Here is a 24,847-nt window from a genome sequence, read left to right as displayed (position 1 = left end):
TGGACCTATTCATTTCAAAAGGTATAAATTAATTTCAGGGTCAAACATGAATAAACTATGGCTCAGTGTTTTTGAAAGGACAGTGATCCCCATTATAATATAATCTCATTCAACCCTCTGTGTTTCCATACTGTAAGTCATTGAGAACTCTCTTTTCTTCCACCTTGAACAATGGCCTAGAAATGATTGGTGAAGCCAGCAGCTAAGTTGCTCCAGTAGCCTCACTCATTCTGGGCCACCCCCTGAACTACTGAGTATTTCTAACCACTGTAATGGGTCACAACTGTTCACCATCCCGTTATAGACATAGTTCTCAGGTGTGTTCATCCTGACATTTTTTAAATTGATTTTACAGCGTTTCACATTGCTCCCCCTATCTTTTTGGAATTCCTACATGCATTAATGTGTATTTCCAATTAGAAACAAGAACTGTATCTTAAAGATTAGACGGTATAGAATGAAAAGACACTGTACGAATGTCTACAACATGGATTCCCCTGTTGTGTGAAAAAAAACATGTATTGCAGCATTTTGTGGTCATTACAATAGTGAAAAAATCCCCTACGCATATTTCAGGTGTGTAATCTCTCCAAATTGCCAGATTTTCTCCGAAGGGGGTCAGCAAGCAAAGAAAAAGGCCAACTCTCGTAGCAGGCCTGACTGTCTCAAGGTTGAACATCTACAGTACATGTATATAACAGCACTTTTGTTGTTCATCCTGGTGGTAATAGCTGGATTTAGTCAGATCATGTGAACATGAAGATCGGAATAGATGTGTTGTTACTGTAACAGTCATCATGCTCAGACTAAACTTGCAACAGCAACCTGACCATCTCTGATGGTTTCGGCTTCTATGGCCTCGCTCAAGTAAAGGGACCATTTTACCAAGTAAAACACACATAAGTGTAATGAATGCCCTCTTCTTAATGATCAAAATGCTAAATATATTTCAGAGTTAAGGAAAATTGGGGAGAATCCCCAAGAGCATAGAAAGTCTTTGGAAGTACTGCTGTATAGGTCAGACAGAGTGTTAAGTGTCCTTAATGTTAGTGTAGAAACATCATCCCAGGGGTGACTAGCAGCAGGCAATCTAAAATTGTTTGACCAACTCCAGGCAGACTGGTCTACTTACATGTTTTACCCCAGACACTCATTTGTTTGACAAGGACTGTATAACAGTCACTAAGGATGTCCTATATACAGAGAAGTACTGAACTGACCCAAAACATGCCTTGAATCTACATGGACACACCTTCAACGATCAGTGAATAGGAACCACAAATAACATTGATAAATCTTGTAGAATAGAGGCACTACTCACAGAACAATAGAACATCTTACATGTAATAATGAGGTACTATAATATAATGATAATGAGGTCCTATAAGATACTGATAAGGACGAACTATACGATACTGATAATGAGGTACTATACAATACTGATGAGGTACTAAAAGATACTGATAATGAGGTACTATACAATACTGATAATGAGGTACTATACGATAATGATGAGGTACTATAAGATACTGATAATGAGGTACTATAATATAATGATAATGAGGAACTATAAGATACTGATAACGTGGTACTATACGATACTGATGAGGTACTATAAGATACTGATAATGAGGTACTATACAATACTGATGAGGTACTAAAATATACTGATAATGAGATACTATACAATACTGATAATGAGGTACTATATGATACTGATGAGGTACTATAAGATACTGATAATGAGGTACTATAATATACTGATGAGGTACTAAAAGATACTGATAATGAGATACTATACAATACTGATAATGAGGTACTATATGATACTGATGGGGTTCTATAAGATGCTGATAATGAGGTACTATAATATACTGATGAGGTACTAAAAGATACTGATAATGAGATACTATACAATACTGATAATGAGGTACTATATGATACTGATGAGGTACTATAAGATACTGATAATTAGGTACTATGTGATACTGATGAGGTACTATAATAAACTGATAATGAGGTTAACATGAGGTACTATAAGGCATGAGGTAGGTTGTGAACGGTCCTAATGACATCCCTCACCACCACTACACATGACCAGAGATTTGATTAATTTGCAGTCCGTCATGTACTGTATAGCCCCCATACTGTATGGATAGTTATTAAAAGGAATTAATAAAGAGGATTCAAGAAAGTCACCCGTCAATCAAGACCGGTCTACCCTGGACCAATCAATATCTCACAATCAATGAGCTGCATATTCCTCTAGCCGATCATAGTGGAGAATTCTGTCTGGCTGATTTAAGAGAACAGTTAATAAACTTGTAGCTTGCACTTGCGGGTTGCGTGTAAACCTCAGACCGCCGCCATGGTTCATTTGGTTGGTAGGCCTACTTCAGAGGAAGTTGGGATGGGGGGGGCAGGAGATGAATACAGTTATGTGGCATAAAGATGATAAATCCACCCCCTCGCCAGGAGGATGCCAACCCAACCAAGTCTCCCACCTAGTCCAGTTTGATGATAAATGTTCGAGAGACCATTTCTTGTCAGAAGCATCCAGGGGCACAAATCAGATCCTTCAGTTAGGACAAGGACAAGACAGCTTCAGGATCGATAGAGCGAGGAGGGAGAAGAGTGAAGAGAAAGGGAGAGAACGTCAGAAGGAAATTGTGGGAAGACTGATCTTGTGAGTAGGACTAGGGCTGACAGATGAAAGTAGCACAGGGTTACCTCCAGGGAGATGCCCAGTATTTTATGAGCTCCAAATTGCCCCCGTCTGATGCATGTTCTTCTGGCACCTCATTATGAGGCTTAGTGGAGAGTGGTGGTCTATTCCAAACCTGCCTAAACTGACACTGCAGCACAATCCCCTCAGAGCCTCCCTAACCAATAGAAGCGTCCTCAGTGCATTATCTCTGACCTGCATTATCTCTGAATCAGCTCACACACACACAACTTCAGAATGTCAGCTCATCTCAAAGTGGTTAATGAAACCCCTCCTCTACTGTACATTCACTCACTGTGAGGCTGCATGATCCTTGAACACTGTGCTGCAAACCTACAGTTGAAGTCAGAAGTTTACATACACCTTAACCAAATACATTTAAACCCAGTTTTTCACAATTCCTGACATTTAATAGGTCAGTAGGATCACCACTTTATTTTAAGAATCTTAAATGTCAGAATAATAGTAGAGAGAACGATTTATTTCAGCTTTTATTTCTTTCATCACATTCCCAGTGGGTCAGAAGTTTACATACACTCAATTAGTATTTGGTAGCATTGCCTTTAAATGGTTTAACTTGGGTCAAACACTTTTTCAGTTCTGCCAACAAATTTCCATGAGCCTGAGGTCAGCACTTTGTGATGGCCACTCCAATATCTTAACTTTGTTGTCCTTAAGCCATTTTGCCACAACTTTGGAAGTACGCTTGAGGTCATTGTCCATTTGGAAGACCCATTTGTGACCAAGCTTTAACTTCCTGACTGATTTCTTCAGATGTTGCTTCAATATATCCACATAATTTTCCTTCCTCATGACGCCATCTATTTTGTGAAGTGCACCAGTCCCTCCTGCAGCAAAGCACCCCCACAACATGATGCTGCCACCCCCGTGCTTCACAGTTGGGATGGTGTTCTTCGGCATGCAAGCCTCCCCCTTTTCCCTCCAAACATAATGATGGTCATTATGGCCAAACAGTTCTGTTTTTGATTCATCAGACCAGAGGATATTTCTCCAAAATGTACCATCTTTGTCCCCCTGTGCAGTTGCAAACCATAGTCTGGCTTTTTTATGGCGGTTTTGGAGCAGTGGCTTCTTCCTTGCTGAGCGGCCTTTCAGGTTATGTCAATATAGGACTCGTTTTACTGTGGGTATAGAAACGTTTGTACCTGTATCCTGCAGCATCTTCACACAGTCTTTTGCTGTTGTTCTGGGATTGATTTGCACTTTTCTCACCAAAGTACATTCATCTTTAGGAGACAGAACATGTCTCCTTCCTGAGCGGTATGGCAGCTGCGTGGTCCCATGGTGTTTATACTTGCGTACTATTGTTTGTACAGATAAACGTGGTACCTTCAGGTGTTTGGAAATTGCTCCCAAGGATGAACCAGACTTGTGGATGTCTACAATTTTCTTTCTGAGGTCTTGGCTGATTTCTTTTGATTTTCCCACGATGTCAAGCAAAGAGGCACTGAGTTTGAAGGTAGGCCTTGAATTACATCCACATGTACACCTCCAATTGACTCAATTATTGTCAATTATTCTATCAGCAGCTTCTAAAGCCATGACATCACCCCCCCCCCCCCCCCCCCCAAGCTGTTTAAAGGCATAGTCAACATAGTGTATGTAAACTTCTGACTCACTGGAATTATGATACAGTGAATTATAGGTTAAATAATCTGTCTGTAAACAACAAAATTACTTGTGTCATGCATAAAGTAGATGTCCCTTCCGACTTGCCAAAACTTTGTTAACAAGAAATGTGTGGAGTGGTTGAAAAATGAGTTTTAAATGACTCCAACCTAAGTGTATGTAAACTTCCGACTTCAACTGTATGCTATCACTTACGAACCACAATGACCCTTACTGAATGAGCTCATTAGCTTATACTATAAGTAACACCCTTTTTACATTTGGATGCAAGCTATGATTTAACGGCAAGGTGTGAATCTCTCCTGATTGACACTGTGAGGCATTCACGTCTTCTTTCCCCAGGGGAAGGTCATCGTGTCTCTAAAATCTGATTCGGTTTGGAGCTTCTCTCTCCGTTGTGCGCATTGGGAGGTGGAATAATGGGCTCCGGTCAGAGGAACAGAAGCACTCTATTCCTCCATACTTACTGTATGAGAGAGAAATCAGCACTCGTATATTAAATTCACTACTGTACATGACACTTACTTATCGCTGTCATGAGGCATATACTGTACATAGGAGCATATTGTTGATGTCTGATGAAAACCTCTACTCTCCAAAACAGAAACAGGAAATTGAAAGAAATTACCCGTATTTCCCTTTAACGAACATACAATTATAAAACATCAGACCCTATTTTGAATATTTTGAATACATTTGCATGGTCCTAGTGTTATAAAATGTTCAGAGTACATTGACGGGTTACTGCTTTTAATACATGTAAAACAAAATGTAGTTTTCATCAGACAGCGACGATATGTAGAAAAGATGAGTTATAACCACACTTCCCACGTCAAGAGAGGATAATCTTCTCCCCAGTTACATCATGTTAGTATGTACAGTATATACATGATATCAAGTCAATTAGGAATATGTCATCATGTACTGAAGATGTGGGACACATAAAAGGCTCAATAAAAGGCTCAATAAAAGGCTCAATAAAAGGCTCAATAAAAGGCTCCTATGTTTTTGTAAACACAACATATTTTCCCACACCAAGTGCCCATATCTGTCATTACGTTTACTATTAAGCCCCATAGCTGTGATGTGACGACTCAGGCTCCGTGGAGAATATCATCAGATCTCCAGTGCTACATTATAGATGGTCTGTCGACAAGTACACCCATTTGGGCAGGAAACAAACCCGCCTAACGGGGCGGCAGGGTAGCCTAGTGCTTAGAGCGTTGGACTAGTAACCGGAAGGTTGCAAGTTCAAACCCCCGAGCTGACAAGGTACAAATCTGTCGTTCTGCCCCTGAACAGGCAGTTAACCCACTGTTCCTAGGCCGTCATTGAAAATAAGAATTTGTTCTTAACTGACTTGCCTAGTTAAATAAATAAATAATAATAAATAAATAAAAATAAAAACTTTCCAGAGAGGTAGTAGATTCATTAAGATGTCACTACTACTCCCTGTAGAGGCATAGTGCTGTGTGTGTGTGTGTGTGTGTGTGTGTGTGTGTGTGTGTGTGTGTGTGTGTGTGTGTGTGTGTGTGTGTGTGTGTGTGTGTGTGTGTGTGTGTGTGTGTGTGTGTGTGGGGTGCCCCATACTCCGGCATAGGGTGATCGGTGTGTGACAATGTGAACCTGATCTGGGACCCGGTGTGGGGATGAATAATTTATTGGGTTCTGTGTGGTAGAGTCTAGCGACGCTTCAAACGGATGGATAGACAACCGCGTGTTCTTGTCCTGCCCTTGAAGCTTCCCATAAGAATGTCAAAATCTGTTTAAATACTGTACAGCCCTCTCTAAAGCAAAACCAATTTCTCCTCATTTATTGTCACAGAGGTGCTGTGTTGAGTGACTACACAGCGCCCCCTGTTGGGGGTGACAACTCCAGGCCAACCCAGTGAGACCATGTTAAGAAGTCAGATCAAACCCAGTGAGAGCCATGTTGAGAAGTCAGATCAAACCCAGTGAGAGCCATGTTGAGAAGTCAGATAAAACCCAGTGAGAGCCATGTTGAGAAGTCAAATGAAAAGAGCCCAACACTCAGTTAGATACAACCAGTGCTAACGGACTTAACGCAGCGTTAACATTAGATCTGGGCTTTCAGGTGATGCATGTATTGGATTACCACAGTTATCCACATACCAATAAGTCGTCACTAGTGTGGATAAATCATACCTATTTAAACGGAGAGCCCTCTGCACTAAGGGGGAGCGGATCAATGGAGTCAGATACCCCTGAGGTCTGATAGGGAGCAGTGATGTCTATACCCTGCCTGCCCTCTACTAGCTAATATAATGTGAGACATCCGATCCAGGTGACCTGTTCAGAGTCATTTATCATGTATACACCCAAATCAATTATTGCAGTGTCTACATAGTGAAGGGTGCTTGTGTTACACAACACACAGGCTATGGAGTGATCGGTATGCTAGGCTCTGTGGTGGCTGAGAGGGTTAGAGATGGAGGAAGAAAGAGAATAAGCAGTATTGTCCAAATCTCAAATCAAACCCACGTGTGCAAACATGACTAAGGACTTTATTAACCAAATCATTTTCCCTGTAATATCCACAAATAAAAGTGATCTCTTTTATATATATTCACATTGTATAATTTTCATAGTGTGACAAAATTCTCTTTTGGATTTTCCAGCCATTCCTGTAAATTGTCATAGATCAGTCCCCATGCAGTCATTGGAAAGGTTGAAGAATGTAGTAACAATCTATCTGAGTAGATTGAGTCGAAGGCATGGACAGACAGGTTCAGCTTTAATGCAGTTCTTTTCCTTGGCTCCTCTCATTATTGAAAAACCGCCAGCTATCCAATCATCGATTTGATCACACTGCGACAAATAAAATAAATAAATGAAGAAAGCAATATCCTCCTGCAGAGTCCTCCTCCTCTTCTTCTTCTTGTTTTTAGACATTTTTACATTTTTATATATAATAATAATAATGACTATAATTATCATTGATATAAATTCAATAGTATTTTTCTCTGTCAAATTTAAATACATTATTTTGGCAATTTTCATATGGTGTTTAGAATAAAAGAATACTCAAATAGAAAATAAAACTGAGAAATCAGAGAGCCAGAAGAGGAAAGATGGGAGCAAGAACAAAAGAATAAAAGAAAGGAATAGAGAAGAGAAAGAACGAAAGAAAGCAAGAGAAAGAAATACAGAAAGAACCAAAGTAACGCATCCACTTGGAGTCAGAAATATATATTAGTCGTTGTTGAAAAGTGTCCATCATCATCATTGTTCCTGGCCAGCTCTCTGTGTAGAGCTGCAGTACAGTTTACAGTCTAAGTCCCGGAGTGTGTAACGTAACTCCTTGTGTTATACCAGTGTGTAGGACTTTGCGTAGGGGTTGTTGCTCTGTTTTAAGTGTCCTCTGGAGTCTAGCAGGGACTCCTGTGAGCTGCTGAGCTTGGCAGCCGGGGCCTGGGCCAGGTCTCCGGTGGCCTCACGGCCAGTGGGCTCACGCTGGGGCAGGGTGGAGGCAGTCCCTGGCTGCCACTGCTGCACCTCTCTGGATGTGGGCACCTCCATGGGTGTGGGTTCCAGGAGCGGGGGCCGTTTCAGTGTGCGGCTCTTCTGGGGCTCCAAACACGCCTGACCCAACGCCCCTGTCTCCCCTCCTCCTCCTTCTCTTCCTCCGTTACCACCATTGGACCCCCGGCCTCCCGATGCAGAGCCACGGTTTAACAGGAAGTCCATTCGTAGGTACGGGGGCAGGTGCACCAGCTCTCCTCCTGAGGGATGAGACCAGAGAGGCGGTTACAGGGGTATCCAGTCAGGAAGGTTAAAGGGGCATCCAGTCAGGAAGGTTAAAGGGGTACCCAGTCAGGAAGGTTAAAGGGGTACCCAGTCAGGAAGGTTAAAGGGGTACCCAGTCAGGAAGGTTAGAGGGGTATCCAGTCAGGAAGGTTAAAGGGGCATCCAGTCAGGAAGGTTAAAGGGGTACCCAGTCAGGAAGGTTAGAGGGGTACCCAGTCAGGAAGGTTAAAGGGGTACCCAGTCAGGAAGGTTAGAGGGGTATCCAGTCAGGAAGGTTAAAGGGGCATCCAGTCAGGAAGGTTAAAGGGGTACCCAGTCAGGAAGGTTAGAGGGGTACCCAGTCAGGAAGGTTAAAGGGGTATCCAGTCAGGAAGGTTAAAGGGGCATCCAGTCAGGAAGGTTAAAGGGGTACCCAGTCAGGAAGGTTAAAGGGGTACCCAGTCAGGAAGGTTAAAGGGGTACCCAGTCAGGAAGGTTAGAGGGGTACCCAGTCAGGAAGGTTAGAGGGGTACCCAGTCAGGAAGGTTAAAGGGGTACCCAGGCAGGAAGGTTAGAGGGGTACCCAGTCAGGAAGGTTAAAGGGGTACCCAGTCAGGAAGGTTAGAGGGGTACCCAGTCAGGAAGGTTAAAGGGGTACCCAGTCAGGAAGGTTAAAGGGGTACCCAGTCAGGAAGGTTAGAGGGGTGCCCCGTCAGGAAGGTTAGAGGGGTACCCAGTCAGGAAGGTTAGAGGGGTACCCAGTCAGGAAGGTTAGAGGGGTACCCAGTCAGGAAGGTTAAAGGGGTACCCAGTCGGGAAGGTTAGAGGGGTACCCAGTCAGGAAGGTTAGAGGGGTACCCAGTCAGGAAGGTTAAAGGGGTACCCAGGCAGGAAGGTTAAAGGGGTACCCAGTCAGGAAGGTTAAAGGGATACCCAGTCAGGAAGGTTAAAGGGGTACCCAGTTAGGAAGGTTAAAGGGGTACCCAGTCAGGAAGGTTAGAGGGGTGCCCAGTCAGGAAGGTTAGAGGGGTACCCAGTCAGGAAGGTTAGAGGGGTACCCAGTCAGGAAGGTTACAGGGGTACCCAGTCAGGAAGGTTAAAGGGGTACCCAGTCAGGAACGTTAAAGGGGTACCCAGTCAGGAAGGTTAGAGGGGTACCCAGTCAGGAAGGTTAAAGGGGTACCCAGTCAGGAAGGTTAGAGGGGTACCCAGTCAGGAAGGTTAAAGGGGTACCCAGTCAGGAAGGTTAGAGGGGTACCCAGTCAGGAAGGTTAAAGGGGTACCCAGTCAGGAAGGTTAGAGGGGTACCCAGTCAGGAAGGTTAAAGGGGTACCCAGTCAGGAAGGTTAGAGGGGTGCACTCACTACATACTGAGCTGGGAGGACAGTTCTCAATGTCAGCATTACTTGATTACTTTCTATTCGTTATTTTCTATTCCATATGGGTATTTTCATACGGTATCTACTTACTGTCAGGATATATGGCATTTGATAGGAAATCAAATGAGTTGAGGAAATACGATTTGAGTTTGGATAATGTAATGTAATCTTTCGTATTGAGTTGGAAGGATACAGATTCTATAAGGGTTTTAGGACGATATAATTTTTCATGGCTTGATGGCGGGATTTATTTTCCTTTGATATTGCTGCATTAACCTGTCAGATTCATATTCAAATCACCTTTCCATTTCTTCAGGACTATTACGTCAAACAGCCCTGCACTGCCCACTCTCAAACTCTCCTCATCTGTACCTGGGGTTAACTGAAGCAGAAAGGTGCTTCAAATCTCATTCGGAGACAGAATCTTTGCTGTCCAGGAGCCAGAATAAACCAAGCCTGTGATGTAACCCAAGTCTACATTTATTTAATGACACTGCAGCACTTTAAAAGACTTGGGCTTCTCTACACAGTATTCCCCCATGCAAACAGTGAATGAATCCCTGGACACGGTTCAGTGGATGATGATACAATCACGTCTGCTGTAAATGTATCTCGTCCACTGAATAAACTACGTATTTAATTTAGGAAATTAGCTCCACACAAAGATGTGTCCAGTAGCCAGAGATGTATGAGTCGTACTGAAGATTTTACACTTGATTAGGAGTGGTGGGGAGACGTGTACTGTTCCATTACTGTTCTAATGGACGTCTTCAATATTAATCTTTCTGAGGTCACAGAGATCAGCAGGCTTCAGTGACTGGCCTTTTCAATGCCAAATCACTATCCCCCACCACCACCGCCTCCACCATCAGCACCTTGTCACACAGAGGAGGACCGGCTCGTCTATGTAGATTGTATCCTACGTGTGACCTTAGTGACTGAATTCCAGAGTTCATGGGGAGCATGCATAATTTACTGTTTATATTACAGGCTTTATTAAAACAAGTAAAGGTGATAAATGGTGACCAGCTTTAATTGAATTAAATATAGATTTAAGCTTTTCTTTGGGAGCTCATTAGGAATTGACTTAGCTGAAATCCATCAGGCCGTAAATTGCAGTACGTGGGTAATGACACAACTTGTATCAGCTACACAATAATGATTGCCAGCCGTGCAATAAGTCTCTAGCTGGGGGGTTTGATGAACAGTGCCTTCAGAAAGTATTCAGACTCTGACTTTTTCCACATTTTGTTACGTTTCAGCCTTATTTTAAAATGGATTAAAAAATAATAATCATAATCCTCAGCAACCTACACACAATATCCCATAATGATAAAGAGTAAACAGGTTATTAGAATTTTCTCTTATATTTTTTTCATTTTTACTTATTTACATAAGTATTCAGACCCTTTGCTATGAGACTTGAAATTGAGCTCAGGTGAATCCTGTTTCCATTGATCATCCTTGAGATGTTTCTACAACTTCATTGGAGTCCACCTGTGGTAAATTCAACTGATTGGACATGATTTGGAAAGGCACACACCTGTCTATACAGTGGCAAGAAAAAGTATGTGAACCCTTTGGAATTACCTGGATTTCTGCATAAATTTGACATAAAATTAGATCTGATCTTCATCTAAGTCACAACAACAGTCTGTTTAAACTAATGACACACACATTATAGTATTTTTCTTGTCTATATTGAATACATCATTTAAACATTTACAGTGTAGTTTGGAAAAAGTATGTGAACCCCTAGGCTAATGACTTGAGATTGGAGGTTAGAGCAGCCCTGCCCTATAAAAAAACTCATTTGAGTTTTGCTATTCACAAGAAGCATTGCCTGATGTGAACCATGCCTCGAACAAAAGAGATCTCAGAAGACCCAAGATTAAGAATTGTTGACTTATATAAAGCTGGAAAGGGTTACAAAAGTAACTCTAAAAGCCATGATGTCCATCAGTCCACGCTAAGACAAATTGTCTATAAATGGAGAAAGCTCAGTACTGTTGCTACTCTCCCTAGCAGTGGCCGTCCTGCAAAGATGACTGCAAGAGCACAGCACAGAACGCTCAATGAGGTTAAGAAGAATCTTAGAGTGTCAGCTAAAGACAAAGAAATCTCTGGAACATGCTAACATCTCTGTTGACAAGTCTACGATACTTAAACACTAAACAGGAATGGTGTTCATGGGAGGACGCAAAAGAGCACCTGGATGTTCCACAGCGCTACTGGCAAAATATTCTGTGTACAGATTAAATTAAAGTTGAGTTGTTGGGAAGGAACACACAGCACTATGTGCGGAGAAAAAAAAGGCACAGCACACCAACATCAAAACTTCATCCCAACTGTAAAGTATGGTGAACAGGACAATGACCCAAAACACAGAAGGAAATCAACAACAGAATGGCATAAACAGAAGAAAATACGCCTTCTGGAGTGGCCCAGTCAAAGTCCTGACTTCAACCTGATTGAGATGCTGTGGCATGACCTCAAGAGAGCAGTTCACACCAGACATCCCAAGAATATTGCTGAACTGAAACAATTTTGTAGAGGAATGTTCCAAAATTCCTTCTGCAGGTCTGATCCGCAACTACAGAACACATTTGGTTGAGGTTATTGCTGCCAAAGGAGGGTCAACCAGTTATTAAAACCAAGGGTTCACATACTTTTCCCCCCCTGCACTGTGAATGTTTACACGGTGTGTTCAATAAAGACATGAAAACCTACAATTGTTTGTATATTATTAGTTTAAGCAGACTGTGTTTGTATATTGTTGTGACTTAGATGACGATCAGATCAAATTTTATGACCAATTTATACAGAAGACCAGGTAATTCCAAAAGGTTCAAATAATTGTTCTAACCACTGTATAAGGTCCAACAGTTGCCAGTGCATGTCAGAGCAAAAACCAAGCCATTAGGTCGAAGGAAATGTCCGTAGAGCTCCGAGACAGGATTGTGTCGAGGCAAAGATCTGGGGAAGGGTATCAAAACATTTATGGGGAAGGGAACCAAAACATTTCTGCAGCATGTAAGGTCCCCAAGAAATCAGTGGCCTCCATCCTTCTTAAATGTAAGAAGTTTGGAACCACCAAGACTCTTCCTAGAGTTGGCTGCCCGGCCAAATGGAACAATCGGGGGAGAAGGGCCCTGGTCAGGGAGGTGACCAAGACACCGAGCTCTACAGTACCTCTGTGGAGACGGGAGAACCTTCCAGAAGGACAACCATCTCTGCAGCACTCCACCATTCAGGCCTTTATCAGACGGAAGCAACTCATCAGTAAAAGGCACATGACAGCCCACTTGGTATTTGCCAAAAGGCACCTTAAGACTTTCAGACCATGAGAAACAAGATTCTCTGTTCTGATGAAACCAAGATTGAACTCTTTGGCCTGAATGCCAAGCGTCATGTCTGGAGGAAACCTGGCACCATCCCTATGGTGAAGCATGGTGGTGGCAGAATCATGCTGTGGGGATGTTTTTCCAGCGTCAGGGACTAGGAGACTAAGTACAGAGAGAGAGATCCTTGATGAAAACCTGTTCTAAAGCACTCAGGACCTCAGACTGGGGCGAGGGTTCACCTTCCAACAAGACAACGACCCTAAGCACACAGCCAAGACAACACAGGAGTGGCTTCTGGACAAGTCTCTGAATGTCCTTGAGTGGCCCAGCCAGAGCCTGGACTTGAACCCGATCTAACATCTCTGGAGTGACCTGAAAATATCTGTGCAGCAATGCTCCCCATCCAACCTGACAGAGCTTGAGAGGATCTGCAGAGAAGAATGGGAGACACTCCCCAAATACAGGTGTGCCAATCTTTTTTATATATATATAAATGAGCAAAATAACAGTTTTTGCTTTGTCATTATGGGGTAATGTGTGTAGATTGATGAGGAAAAATAAGAATTTAATTCATTTTAGAATAGCTGTAACCTAACAAAATGTGGAAAGTCAAAGGGTCTGAATACTTTTCAAAGGCACTCTATATGAGTGTTTTAACATTCTGTGTGACCAAGTCAATCTGTGCTGCTGGGGAAGGAGCTGTTCTCATTTTCTGTAATCTGTCCTTCTAATGAGCTTCCACAGCTACCCACACACTAGTAAACAGACAGACACATCGCACAAACACACATGCACACACCCCCACACACAAACACACAAATACACATAGACACTTTCGCTTGTTTAAAGGCCCATGACACAAGAAACAGTGTTGCAGTAAATGTTTATGAGCTGAGAACCTCAAGATCTTCCTCTATAATTGTCTTACTACAGTAATTGTACAGGACAGACTGTTTATGAGATGTCACACGGATCACTGCCCAATGTTTCCATCCAGCTTGCTCCGATGACTATGGTCACACACTCACATGAAGAAATGAGCTTGCCAAATCCCACAAGTAGTGGACGTACTTGATGTCAAAGTCATGACCCCAGGTTGACCCAGTGTATCAGTACCAGGTGTGTGATTGTGATTGAAATGTGTCAGAGTAACAGGAGAGAGGGCTGTCCCCTCCTCCGTGTCACTGTGTGACTGACAGAGGAGGTCACAGGGTCAACTCAGGGCAAAGGTACATTACTACAGAAGGGGGGGCACTGTCAGACAGACAGACAGACAGACAGACAGACAGACAGACAGACAGACAGACAGACAGACAGACAGACAGACAGACAGACAGACAGACAGACAGACAGACAGACAGACAGACAGACAGACAGACAGATATCCATCAAGCACTTCTGTATGCCATCACTTTTGTATGCCAGCATCGACATGTATGTTTTATATTGAAAATATTGCCTTTTTTTCTTGAGGATTCTGATGCTACTATGTGACACTCGTTGGGCGAAAACACCATAAAAATGAACTGTGTTCAAACTAACATGGGTGAATTCCACAATGTGGGCCACAATAGAGCTGGCTGATGCTAAACCAGACTGGCAACAACGGTCTTCAACAGGGACTTATTGTAGAAACTTGTAAAGCGTGTCTACGTGTCGCTGGTGTCGCCCAGCTCCCGCTGGATGAAAGTGACACCAGGGTTGGCACGACGCTACAACAGGCTCTGTGTCTGAAAGACTGATATCGCGCTGAACATCTCCATTGTGGCAGTAAAGGGCTGTTTTGTATTGACAGACAATAGCTTTAGATTGGCTTGACAGATAGCCTCTACTTGCCCTCAGCTGACTGTTTAAGCCTCCCGCTGGCTGATGACTGTGGGCAGCTGGCTCATGTCCGCACCATGAAAACATAATGAGGGACGGAAACTCAAGACCCAGCTCAGATAGCCAAAACCTGTCTACCTTGTCTAACTCAGCCCAACCTAGATCCTGCCATCCGACAACATCCACACCAAGCTAGTCTTCATGCACCCAGCCCAGACTAAAAACATGGCAGGCCAGGACTTGATAAATGTACTATATACAATCTGTGTGTGTGTGTGTGTGTTTTTTACAAAACGTTTTTGAAAAATGTGCATTTCCTCATGTCAACCCATTCTGTTTGGTCTGTCCTCAAGCTGCGCCAGACAGTGAAACCAATAGGAATAGGAGTTGAGTAGCAGCAGGTCGTATGAGGCCCACCTGGGGGAGGACAGTGTCAGACAGAGGGACAGACGGACGGCCGGACGGACAGACAGACAGACAGACAGATAGACAGACAGACAGATCCTCCATGTGCAGAAATTGCTGCAGAGCACCGAAGATGAATACAGCAATGTGAGAGGGTTATTACAGGGGTTTTAATGGTGTTTGTACTTCATCAAGCGTTAACAGCATTCCAGAGGTTTTATCTGAGGAAGTGTACCTTATGATCATGATCATTATTTTGCAATAGGCGTTTTGTAATATGCTGTGTTAAATGAAAGCTATGAAACTTTGAACTTTGAACATGCCTAGAGAGCTGTGGAATTTATAGTAGTAATGCAGTGGTCCGAGGTCTAATTGGGGCAGAACACTTAACTCAACTTGTCAAGGGCTTGATGAGTAGAATCAGGTGTGCTTGTCCAGGGCCACAACAAAAATATGTACTGTTGGGGGTACTCGAGGGCCGGAGGTAGAAAACACTGATCTAGAGTAATGAGGAAAATAATGAAGTTTCAATGAGGTTTGAACTGTACTGTGCATGTGTGTTCTGTATACCCGGTCTGTGGGCCTTGGGTGCTGCCATGTTCATAACCCGGCTGACGTCCTGAGGCTTGGGCGGGGAGGCGGTGAACCTGCAGATGCCTGACTCGGACGGCGTGCTGGACGTCAGGCTGTCTGTGTAGTCATTGGTGCCGGCAGTCATTTGCTCTGAGGAGGTGTCGGAGATGAAGCATTCTGTGATGGTGAACTTGGCGTGCCGCAGGTGCTCCTCCATCTTGGCGTGCTCGTAGGCTCGGGCCAGCTCCTCGTACGTGGACGACGCGCTCTCTGTCGACACCATGCTGCTCCGCGCGCGGTCTGCGTAGTCACACACACACACACACACACACACACACACACACACACACACACACACACACACACACACACACACACACACACACACACACACACACACACACAAAGAAGCAACATCCATTATAGTACAAGCATATAGCTTACATTTAAGATATATAGGAAATATCTTAAAACATACCGTGAGCACTCTGACCCTTCCACGTACAGTAGTAGTGGTCTCCCCTTTGCTGCAGACTAATGTTGTATGTGAGACATAGGGTCAGTCCAGTACCTGTGTCCTGCGATGGGCTGACGCTGTAGCTATCGCTCTCCTTGTCCACAGAGCCGGCGGCACGCGGTGTGGGCAGTCTCCAGTCTGTGCTCAGGGTGTGGGAGGAGGTGGGTGGTTGGGGGGGGTTCAGGGTCCACTGGCTGGCGTATCGGTTCCTGCTGGCTGCAGGGCCTGCTTTGGCAGTGCGGCGTGCTGTGGGGTCTGGGGGTGAAAGGGCCAAAGTCATTACTGATGAGAGGCCTAGGCAGTGTCGGAATTGGCACCCTATCCCCTATGTAGTGCACTACTTTTGACCAGGGTCCCAATGGATTAGGGTGCCATTTCATACATACCACTAAAGTGCTACTAAACAGTAAATAGCATACATTGAGTGTTAATTTTCTGTGTATCAAATTACAGAAACATCTATTGATCAATAATAATTAATAGTTTTGAAACTATCATCCTAACCTTTCACAGTAGATATAATATTCCCCAAAGAAAAAATAGTATCATATTCGGTCTGACCCAGACATTTAACCTACTGTGCTATGCATCAATGGCACCAAATCAGAATGTCCCTTTAGAATGGCCATGATTAGATCCGGCCTGGAGAAGCCAGAGAAGAATAGCCGTGGTAATAGTAGTAGGTCAGAGTGGAGTAATTCCATCAGTGGGCTGGAGACTGGAGCACCAGGCAGTGTTTTCCCAACACTCTGGATAGATATGACTGAGTCAGCAGATAAGATTTAGGCCCACAGTGCTGCCCGGCCAGCCTCAATGAGCCCAATCAGGTGAGCTGTCAGGTGGAGCCAGATGCCTCTCCTCTCTTCATCAGTTCAGCTCCACTGAAGCTCAACAGCAACAGAGCCTCCATGAGCCACTGTGCAGCCACTGGCTTGGCTCACACTGCTCTGTGCTGTGGGCTATGTGAGTGCATCTGAGGGTTGTAACTATGATAAGCTGAAAATTCTAGTTTGCTTAAAATGGATTTGAGATCAGGGTATGTGAATACCTGGAGGTTTATTGTTAGAGCTGTTGTTAATAAAAAAAACTAGAGTCTAAACACTGATTGGAGGACTGGGGTCCAGTTACAGGCACCTGAGAGATAAATAAATATGTACAATGATTTAAAGTTACAGCAGATGCTTGGATTGAATTTAACTATATCAAAAAATATGAGTATTGAGAGAGAGCATTCTCTTATTTCACATAACTACAAATAAATAAACAGTAATGAATTACCCCTATTCTTCCAGGGGACGACAGAGTAAAGGTGGTGAGGGGTGGGATATAGAGGTGATTAAATGGGTTAAGCTCTTACTGGTTCCAGGCCGGGCATCGGAGACGTCCACCAGTGGGCCGGTGGCCTGCGACAGGGACTGGTAGTGGACTGTGTGCGTGACAGTGGACGACTTCTGTTTGGACGTCTCCCCAAAGTCATTATCAGTCAGCAGCACCGTCGACCTGTCGTCTGAGAGACAGAAAACAGGGAGGAAGACAATGAGATTAGAAAAGATGATCAAATATAACGTGCAAGGGATAAACTGGCGTGGCAGACTTGTCTCACCGATAGTCTCCATAGTATCTCTCTCTTCGATGAGCAGCTGGGCTCGGGGGATGTCGATGTGCATTCTCATGGCTTGCTGCTTGTTCGATGTGTCTGGTGTCCGTGTGTTTTTACTAGGAGATAGAAATGTCAGTTAGGGGATTTTGTTGTATTGTTTGTAAGTTTTCTGTCATAGTTTTAAAGTAACTGTCCAGTGAGACTCTCTCTTTTAAAAGTTCATATTATGTTAACTCATACCAAGATTGAAAAACAGCTTCTATCTCAAGGCCATCAGATTGTTAAACAGCCACCACTAGCACAGAGAGGTGGCTGCCTACCTACAGACTTGATATCAATGTCCACTTTAATAAATGGAACATGAGTCACTTTAATAATGCCACTTTAAGAATGTTTACATATCTCGCATTACGCATCACATATGTATATAATGTATACTGTATCCTTCACTATCTATTCTTTACTATCTATTGCATCTTAGCCTCTCTGTCACTGCTCATCCATTATTTGATATTTATATATTCTTATCCCATTAATTTACTAGATTGTGTGTATTAGGTTTTGTTGTGGAATTTGTTAGACATTAGGTTTTGTTGTGGAATTGTTAGATATTAGCTGTTAGATACTGCAGCACTGTCAGATGTAGAAGCATAAGCATTTCGCTACACTCACAATAACATCTGCTAACCATGTGTATGCGACCAATAACATTTGATTTGATTTGTTGACTCATCCTATACTCGTATTTGTGGCCAAAGCATAAATTGACCACAAAAACTCTACCTCAAACTGAAAAATACATTTTATTTCCTAATAGAGTATGATGTCATACTCCTGAGGAGGATGAGCTGGCCAATCATCGGTCTACTCCCGTCAATATTTTTAATGACTGGTATATACCCACACCATTCCAACACAAAAAAGCTGCTTTTTAACACACTAATTACATTTTTTTTTTTTTTATGAAAACACTGGACAGTTACTGTAAAGTATTTTATGATTCCTATCTGTAGTTTTATTCCTCTTCACGTACCTCATCAGCATTTCTGCCAGGCTTTTTGCATCTGTGAAGTCAGCATACAATAAGTTAGTAACAATGCAGAGTTGTGGTTGACAAAAGATAACATATTACAATCATAGGCACCAAGCCAATTTCCTAGATGTGCAAAACTAGAACATTAGAGTGTTGGCAAATGAATAGTGGAACACTAGATCTGATCAGACCGTTCTACAGTGTTAGCTAAACTCATAGCCTCTTAATTACATAATGAAAGCCAATAGTCACAGCTCACGATTCTATTCTGCTCAAGTTAATTAATCCTCACTCTCTTGAGCATAAATCTCTAAAAAGTGCTTGTGTGTTATTGTTGGCCTTGTTTCTATTGTGTGTGTGTGGGTGCGTGTGCATGTGAGTGTCTTTATGTTCTGACTCACCGCGTAGCCTCTTGAGCCTCTGCTCCCTCCTCCTCCTCTTCAGCACCATCAGGAGGATGAAGACCATGACAGCAGCCACCAGGATACAGGTGATGGTCACCATCATCTTCAGCCCCTCGTTGCCTGACATGTTGTCTGTGATGGGGTCCACTGTCTTCAACAGAGGAGGGATAGTACCTGCGGGGAGAAGAACCATCCCGAGTATTAGGCATGACTATTTATCACCAGGGCTGGGACTTGGGAGGACTAAGAATCGTAGTCAAATATGTTTCTTTGGAAGGACTTCTTTTGTAAATGAAACTATCATGGTTTAGGAAACAATGTTGTCATCCTAGAGGACCACTGAACTGAACTCACTTCCATCGGCGTTGAGCGTGGCGAATGTGATTTTCTTCTCGGCGAAGCCAGCGCTGTTGACCACCTTCATCTGCAGCTCGTACCAGGTGGCTTCCGCCAGGTCGTACAGGATGTAGCTCTTGGTTAGTGAGGTTCGCTGGGCCATGGTCCACATTGCCGTGTCGACCGGACGGTACTCCAGGGTGAATGAGGTGATTGGGCAGCCGCCATTGTTCCACCCAATTAGATTGAGCCTGACCCGGGTGGAATTGATGCTGGCAAACAGCTCGTGTTCTTTGGCAAACTGGGGCTCTGGAAAAAAAGAGGGGTGAAGAGACCAGATGTAGACTTTTAAGGATACCAGTAACATTTTATTCATGAACGAAATCAGGTCACAATAATTGAGCAAGTTCAAGGAATTGCTTGGTAAATTCTTTAGATAGGACTTGAGTTAGAGTCAGTTCTAAGGGGACAGTGGTGGGGTGGCGATGCTATAGAGCAGAGATGATGGGGGTGGGGGCCACAAAAAAGTTGCTTGCAGGTCTGCGTACCCACATGTGCATCACCCCACCCACCACATTGCAGGCAAAATATTTAGAGCATTTGGGTCAGTAACCGAAAGGTTGTTGTATCGAATCCCTGAGCTGTCAAGGTAAAAATCTGTCGTCCTGCCCCTGAACAAGGCAGTTAACCCACTGTTCCCCGGTAGGTCGTCATTATAAATAAGAATTTGCTCTTAACTGACTTGCCTAGTTAAATAAATCAAAAATACCTATTGCCCATCCCTGCTATAGAGACTCTACTTTACAGCCCATCCCTGCTATAGAGACTCTACCTATAGTCCATCCCTGCAATAGAGACTCTACCTATAGTCCATCCCTGCTATAGAGACTCTACCTATAGCCCATCCCTCCTATAAAGACTCTACCTATACCCCATCCCTGCAATAGAGACTCTACCTATAGCCCATCCCTGCAATAGAGACTCTACCTATACTCCATCCCTGCAATAGAGACTCTACCTATAGTCCATCCCTGCAATAGAGACTATACCTATAGCCCATCCCTGCAATAGAGACTCTACCTATAGCCCATCCCTGCTATAAAGACTCTACCTATAGCCCATCCCTGCAATAGAGACTCTACCTATAGCCCATCCCTCCAATAGAGACTCTACCTATAGCCCATCCCTGCTATAAAGACTCTACCTATAGCCCATCCCTCCTATAAAGACTCTACCTATAGCCCATCCCTCGTGTAGAGACTCTACTTAAAGCCCATCCCTGCTATAAAGACTCTACCTATAGTCCATCCCTGCAATAGAGACTCTACCTATAGCCCATCCCTTCTATAGAGACTCTACTTACAGTCCATCCCTCCTATAAAGACTCTACCTTTAGCCCATCCCTGCAATAGAGACTCTACCTATAGCCCATCCCTGCTATAAAGACTCTACCTATAGCCCATCCCTGCAATAGAGACTCTACCTATAGCCCATCCCTTCTATAGAGACTCTACTTACAGTCCATCCCTCCTATAAAGACTCTACCTTTAGCCCATCCCTGCAATAGAGACTCTACCTATAGCCCATCCCTGCTATAAAGACTCTACCTATAGCCCATCCCTGCAATAGAGACTCTACCTATAGCCCATCCCTGCAATAGAGACTCTACATATAGTCCATCCCTGCAATAGAGACTCTACCTATAGTCCATCCCTGCTATAAAGACTCTACCTATATCCCATCCCTGCAATAGAGACTCTACCTATAGCCCATCCCTGCAATAGAGACTCTACCTATAGCCCATCCCTGCAATAGAGACTCTACCTATAGCCCATCCCTGCAATAGAGACTCTACCTATACCCCATCCCTGCTATAAAGACTCTACCTATAGCCCATCCCTGCAATAGAGACTCTACCTATAGCCCATCCCTGCAATAGAGACTCTACCTATAGCCCATCCCTGCAATAGAGACTCTACCTATAGTCCATCCCTGCAATAGAGACTCTACCTATAGCCCATCCCCTAGAGACTCTACCAAGTCCAGCTATAAAGACTCTACCTATAGCCCATCCCTATAAAGCCCATCCCTGCACATAGAGACTCTACCATCCCTGCTATAAAGATAGTCCATCCCTGCTATAAAGACTCTACCTATAGCCCATCCCTGCAATAGAGACTACCTATAGCCCATCCCTGCTATAGACCCATATAGCCCATCCCTGCAATAGAGACTCTACCTATAGCCCATCCCTGCAATAGAGACTCCATCCCCTGCAATAGAGACTCTACCTATAGTCCATCCCTGCTATAAAGACTCTACCTATATCCCATCCCTGCAATAGAGACTCTACCTATAGCCCATCCCTGCAATAGAGACTCTACCTATAGCCCATCCCTGCAATAGAGACTCTACCTATAGCCCATCCCTGCAATAGAGACTATAGCCCATCCCTATAGAGACTCTACCATCCATCCCTGCAATAAAGACTCTACCTATAGCCCATCCCTGCAATAGAGACTCTACCTATAGCCCATCCCTGCAATAGAGACTCTACCTATAGCCCATCCCTGCAATAGAGATCCCTAGCTATAGAGACTCTACCTATAGCCCATCCCTGCTATAAAGACATCCCTACTCTACCTATAGCCCATCCCCATCCCTGCCCATCCCTATAGAGACTCTATAGCCCACCTATACCCCCATCCCTGCAATAGAGACTCTAGCCCATCCCTGCAATAGAGACCCCATCCCTGCTATAAAGACTCTACCTATAGCCCATCCCTGCAATAGAGACTCTACCTATAGCCCATCCCCTAGAGACTCTACCTATACCCCATCCCTGAAGACTCTACCTATAGCCCATCCCTGCAATATAGACTCTACCTATACCCCATCCCTGCTATAGCCCATCCCTGCTATAGACCTATAGCCCATCCCTGCTATAGAGACTCTACCCCATCCCTGCTATAGACTCTACCCATCCCTGCTATAAAGACTCTACCTATATCCCCATCCCTGCTATAAAGACTCTACCTATAGCCCATCCCTGCTATAAAGACTCTACCTATAGCCCATCCCTGCAATAGAGACTCTACCTATAGCCCATCCCTGCTATAAAGACTCTACCTATAGCCCATCCCTGCTATAAAGACTCTACCTATAGCCCATCCCTGCAATAGAGACTCTACCTATACCCCATCCCTGCTATAGAGACTCTACCTATACCCCATCCCTGCAATATAGACTCTACCTATAGCCCATCCCTGCTATAGAGACTCTACCTATAGCCCATCCCTGCAATAGAGACTCTACCTATACCCCATCCCTGCTATAAAGACTCTACCTATAGCCCATCCCTGCAATAGAGACTCTACCTAGCCCCATCCCTGCTATAGCCCATCCCTGAGACTCTACCTATAGCCCATCCCTGCAATAGAGACTCTACCTATAGCCCATCCCTGCTATAAAGACTCTACCTATAGCCCATCCCTGCTATAGAGACTACCTATAGCCCATCCCTGCTATAAAGACTCTACCTATAGCCCATCCCTGCTATAAAGACTCTACCTATAGCCCATCCCTGCTATAGAGACTCTACCTATAGCCCATCCCTGCAATAGAGACTCTACCTATAGCCCATCCCTGCTATAGAGACTCTACCTATAGCCCATCCCTGCAATAGAGACTCTACCTATAGCCCATCCCTGCTATAGAGACTCTACCTATAGCCCATCCCTGCAATAGAGACTCTACCTATAGCCCATCCCTGCTATAGAGACTCTACCTATAGCCCATCCCTGCAATAGAGACTCTACCTATAGCCCATCCCTGCTATAGAGACTCTACCTATAGCCCATCCCTGCAATAGAGACTCTACCTTTTCCGTGCGTTTTTGCTTCAATGATCTCACTGATGCGTCCGGGGCCCACTCCATTCTGAGCAGTCAGGGTGAACTTGTACCAAGTGCCACACTTCAGGTTCTCCAGACGGTACGAGCGCTCGCTAGGGCTGATGGGAAAGCTGCCCCACTGCTCACTGTTGTCCTCTGAGTACTGCAGGATGTAGCCTAGAGAGAGAGAGAGAGTGAGAGAGAGCATAACTGTAAAATCTCTCCCAACACACTCCAAGTTAATCTGATAACCTAATAACTACATTACCTAGATACTCTCTCACAGTGCTGGCACAGCAGAGTGGAAGTATTTGAGCTTAGGCATGTGCTAAATACTTATAAACATGCCAATGAAACTGATTAACATTACATGTAACATAAGGCAGGACAACAACACGTGATCATAGCCAATATTTACTCTACACAAATAAAAGGAAATAAGGCACTGTATTGGGGTAAGTGGAAGGACTAGACAATATACTGTAGTTTGACGCATGACATGAAAACAAATACCATAGGAAATCACCCTGGACATCCCTTATGATCTCTGTTAAAAAGCCTGAGAGGCCAGAAGCGCAATGTTGTGTTCCAGTGATGACCAGCTATGATAAATCACCAGTGCTACTCCTTCTGTGATTGGGCTTTCTTCTTGACTGAGTGGTTTAATCTTCCACTTTAACCCACCTAATCTTCTTTGTTCCTTTTTAATCTATTCCCTCTCCACTGTTTTAGCACCCCACTCAGCACAATTACTAAGCCTGTCTAAGATAATGAGAAGTGGGGGGACTTGTAAGATGATTTTGTTCACCCAATGTCCTAATAGGGTACCAGCCCTGTTACTGAAGTGCCATTGGTGTGTCTTAGTAGTTACCAGTGAATTTTTGAGGTGTCGTTGGAGTGCCCGAATGGAGGTCTACTTTTTCTCTTGTTGAAATGTCATTGGTTAGTGTGTCTGAATGGAGGTCTACTTTATCTCTTGTTGAAATGTCATTGGTTAGTGTGTCTGAATGGAGGTCTACTTTATCTCTTGTTGAAATGTCATTGGTTAGTGGGTGTGAATGGAGGTCTACTTTATCTCTTGTTGAAATGTCATTGGTTAGTGGGCCCGAATGGAGGTCTACTTTTTCTCTTGTTGAAATGTCATTGGTTAGTGGGTCTGAATGGAGGTCTACTTTATCTCTTGTTGAAATGTCATTGGTTAGTGGGTCTGAATGGAGGTCTACTTTATCTCTTGTTGAAATGTCATTGGTTAGTGTGTCTGAATGGAGGTCTACTTTATCTCTTGTTGAAGTGTCATTGGTTAGTGGGTCTGAATGGAGGTCTACTTTATCTCTTGTTGAAATGTCATTGGTTAGTGGGTCTGAATGGAGATCTACTTTATCTCTTGTTGAAATGTCATTGGTTAGTGTGTCTGAATG

General features: G+C 43.8%; 1 protein-coding gene across 1 annotated transcript in view; it reads right to left on the bottom strand.

Moving 5' to 3' along the window:
* Positions 1-6,878: 6,878 nt before the first annotated feature.
* The window catches only part of LOC115141882 (cell adhesion molecule DSCAM-like), a 138,685-nt gene continuing 120,716 nt past the window's right edge, over positions 6,879-24,847 (bottom strand). The window contains exons 25-33 of the mRNA XM_065000380.1: positions 23,418-23,606; positions 19,556-19,846; positions 19,199-19,375; positions 18,798-18,828; positions 17,768-17,880; positions 17,522-17,671; positions 16,219-16,419; positions 15,645-15,947; positions 6,879-8,118 (exon numbers count right to left, since the gene is read on the bottom strand). Coding sequence (XP_064856452.1) covers positions 7,703-8,118; positions 15,645-15,947; positions 16,219-16,419; positions 17,522-17,671; positions 17,768-17,880; positions 18,798-18,828; positions 19,199-19,375; positions 19,556-19,846; positions 23,418-23,606 — 1,871 coding nt within the window. The 3' untranslated portion in view covers positions 6,879-7,702. The remainder of the gene's footprint in view (positions 8,119-15,644; positions 15,948-16,218; positions 16,420-17,521; positions 17,672-17,767; positions 17,881-18,797; positions 18,829-19,198; positions 19,376-19,555; positions 19,847-23,417; positions 23,607-24,847) is intronic.

This window comes from Oncorhynchus nerka, linkage group LG14 (assembly GCF_034236695.1).
Source record: "Oncorhynchus nerka isolate Pitt River linkage group LG14, Oner_Uvic_2.0, whole genome shotgun sequence".
NCBI classification, from domain to species: Eukaryota; Metazoa; Chordata; class Actinopteri; order Salmoniformes; family Salmonidae; genus Oncorhynchus; species Oncorhynchus nerka.
This window is presented reverse-complemented; position numbering and strand designations above follow the sequence as displayed.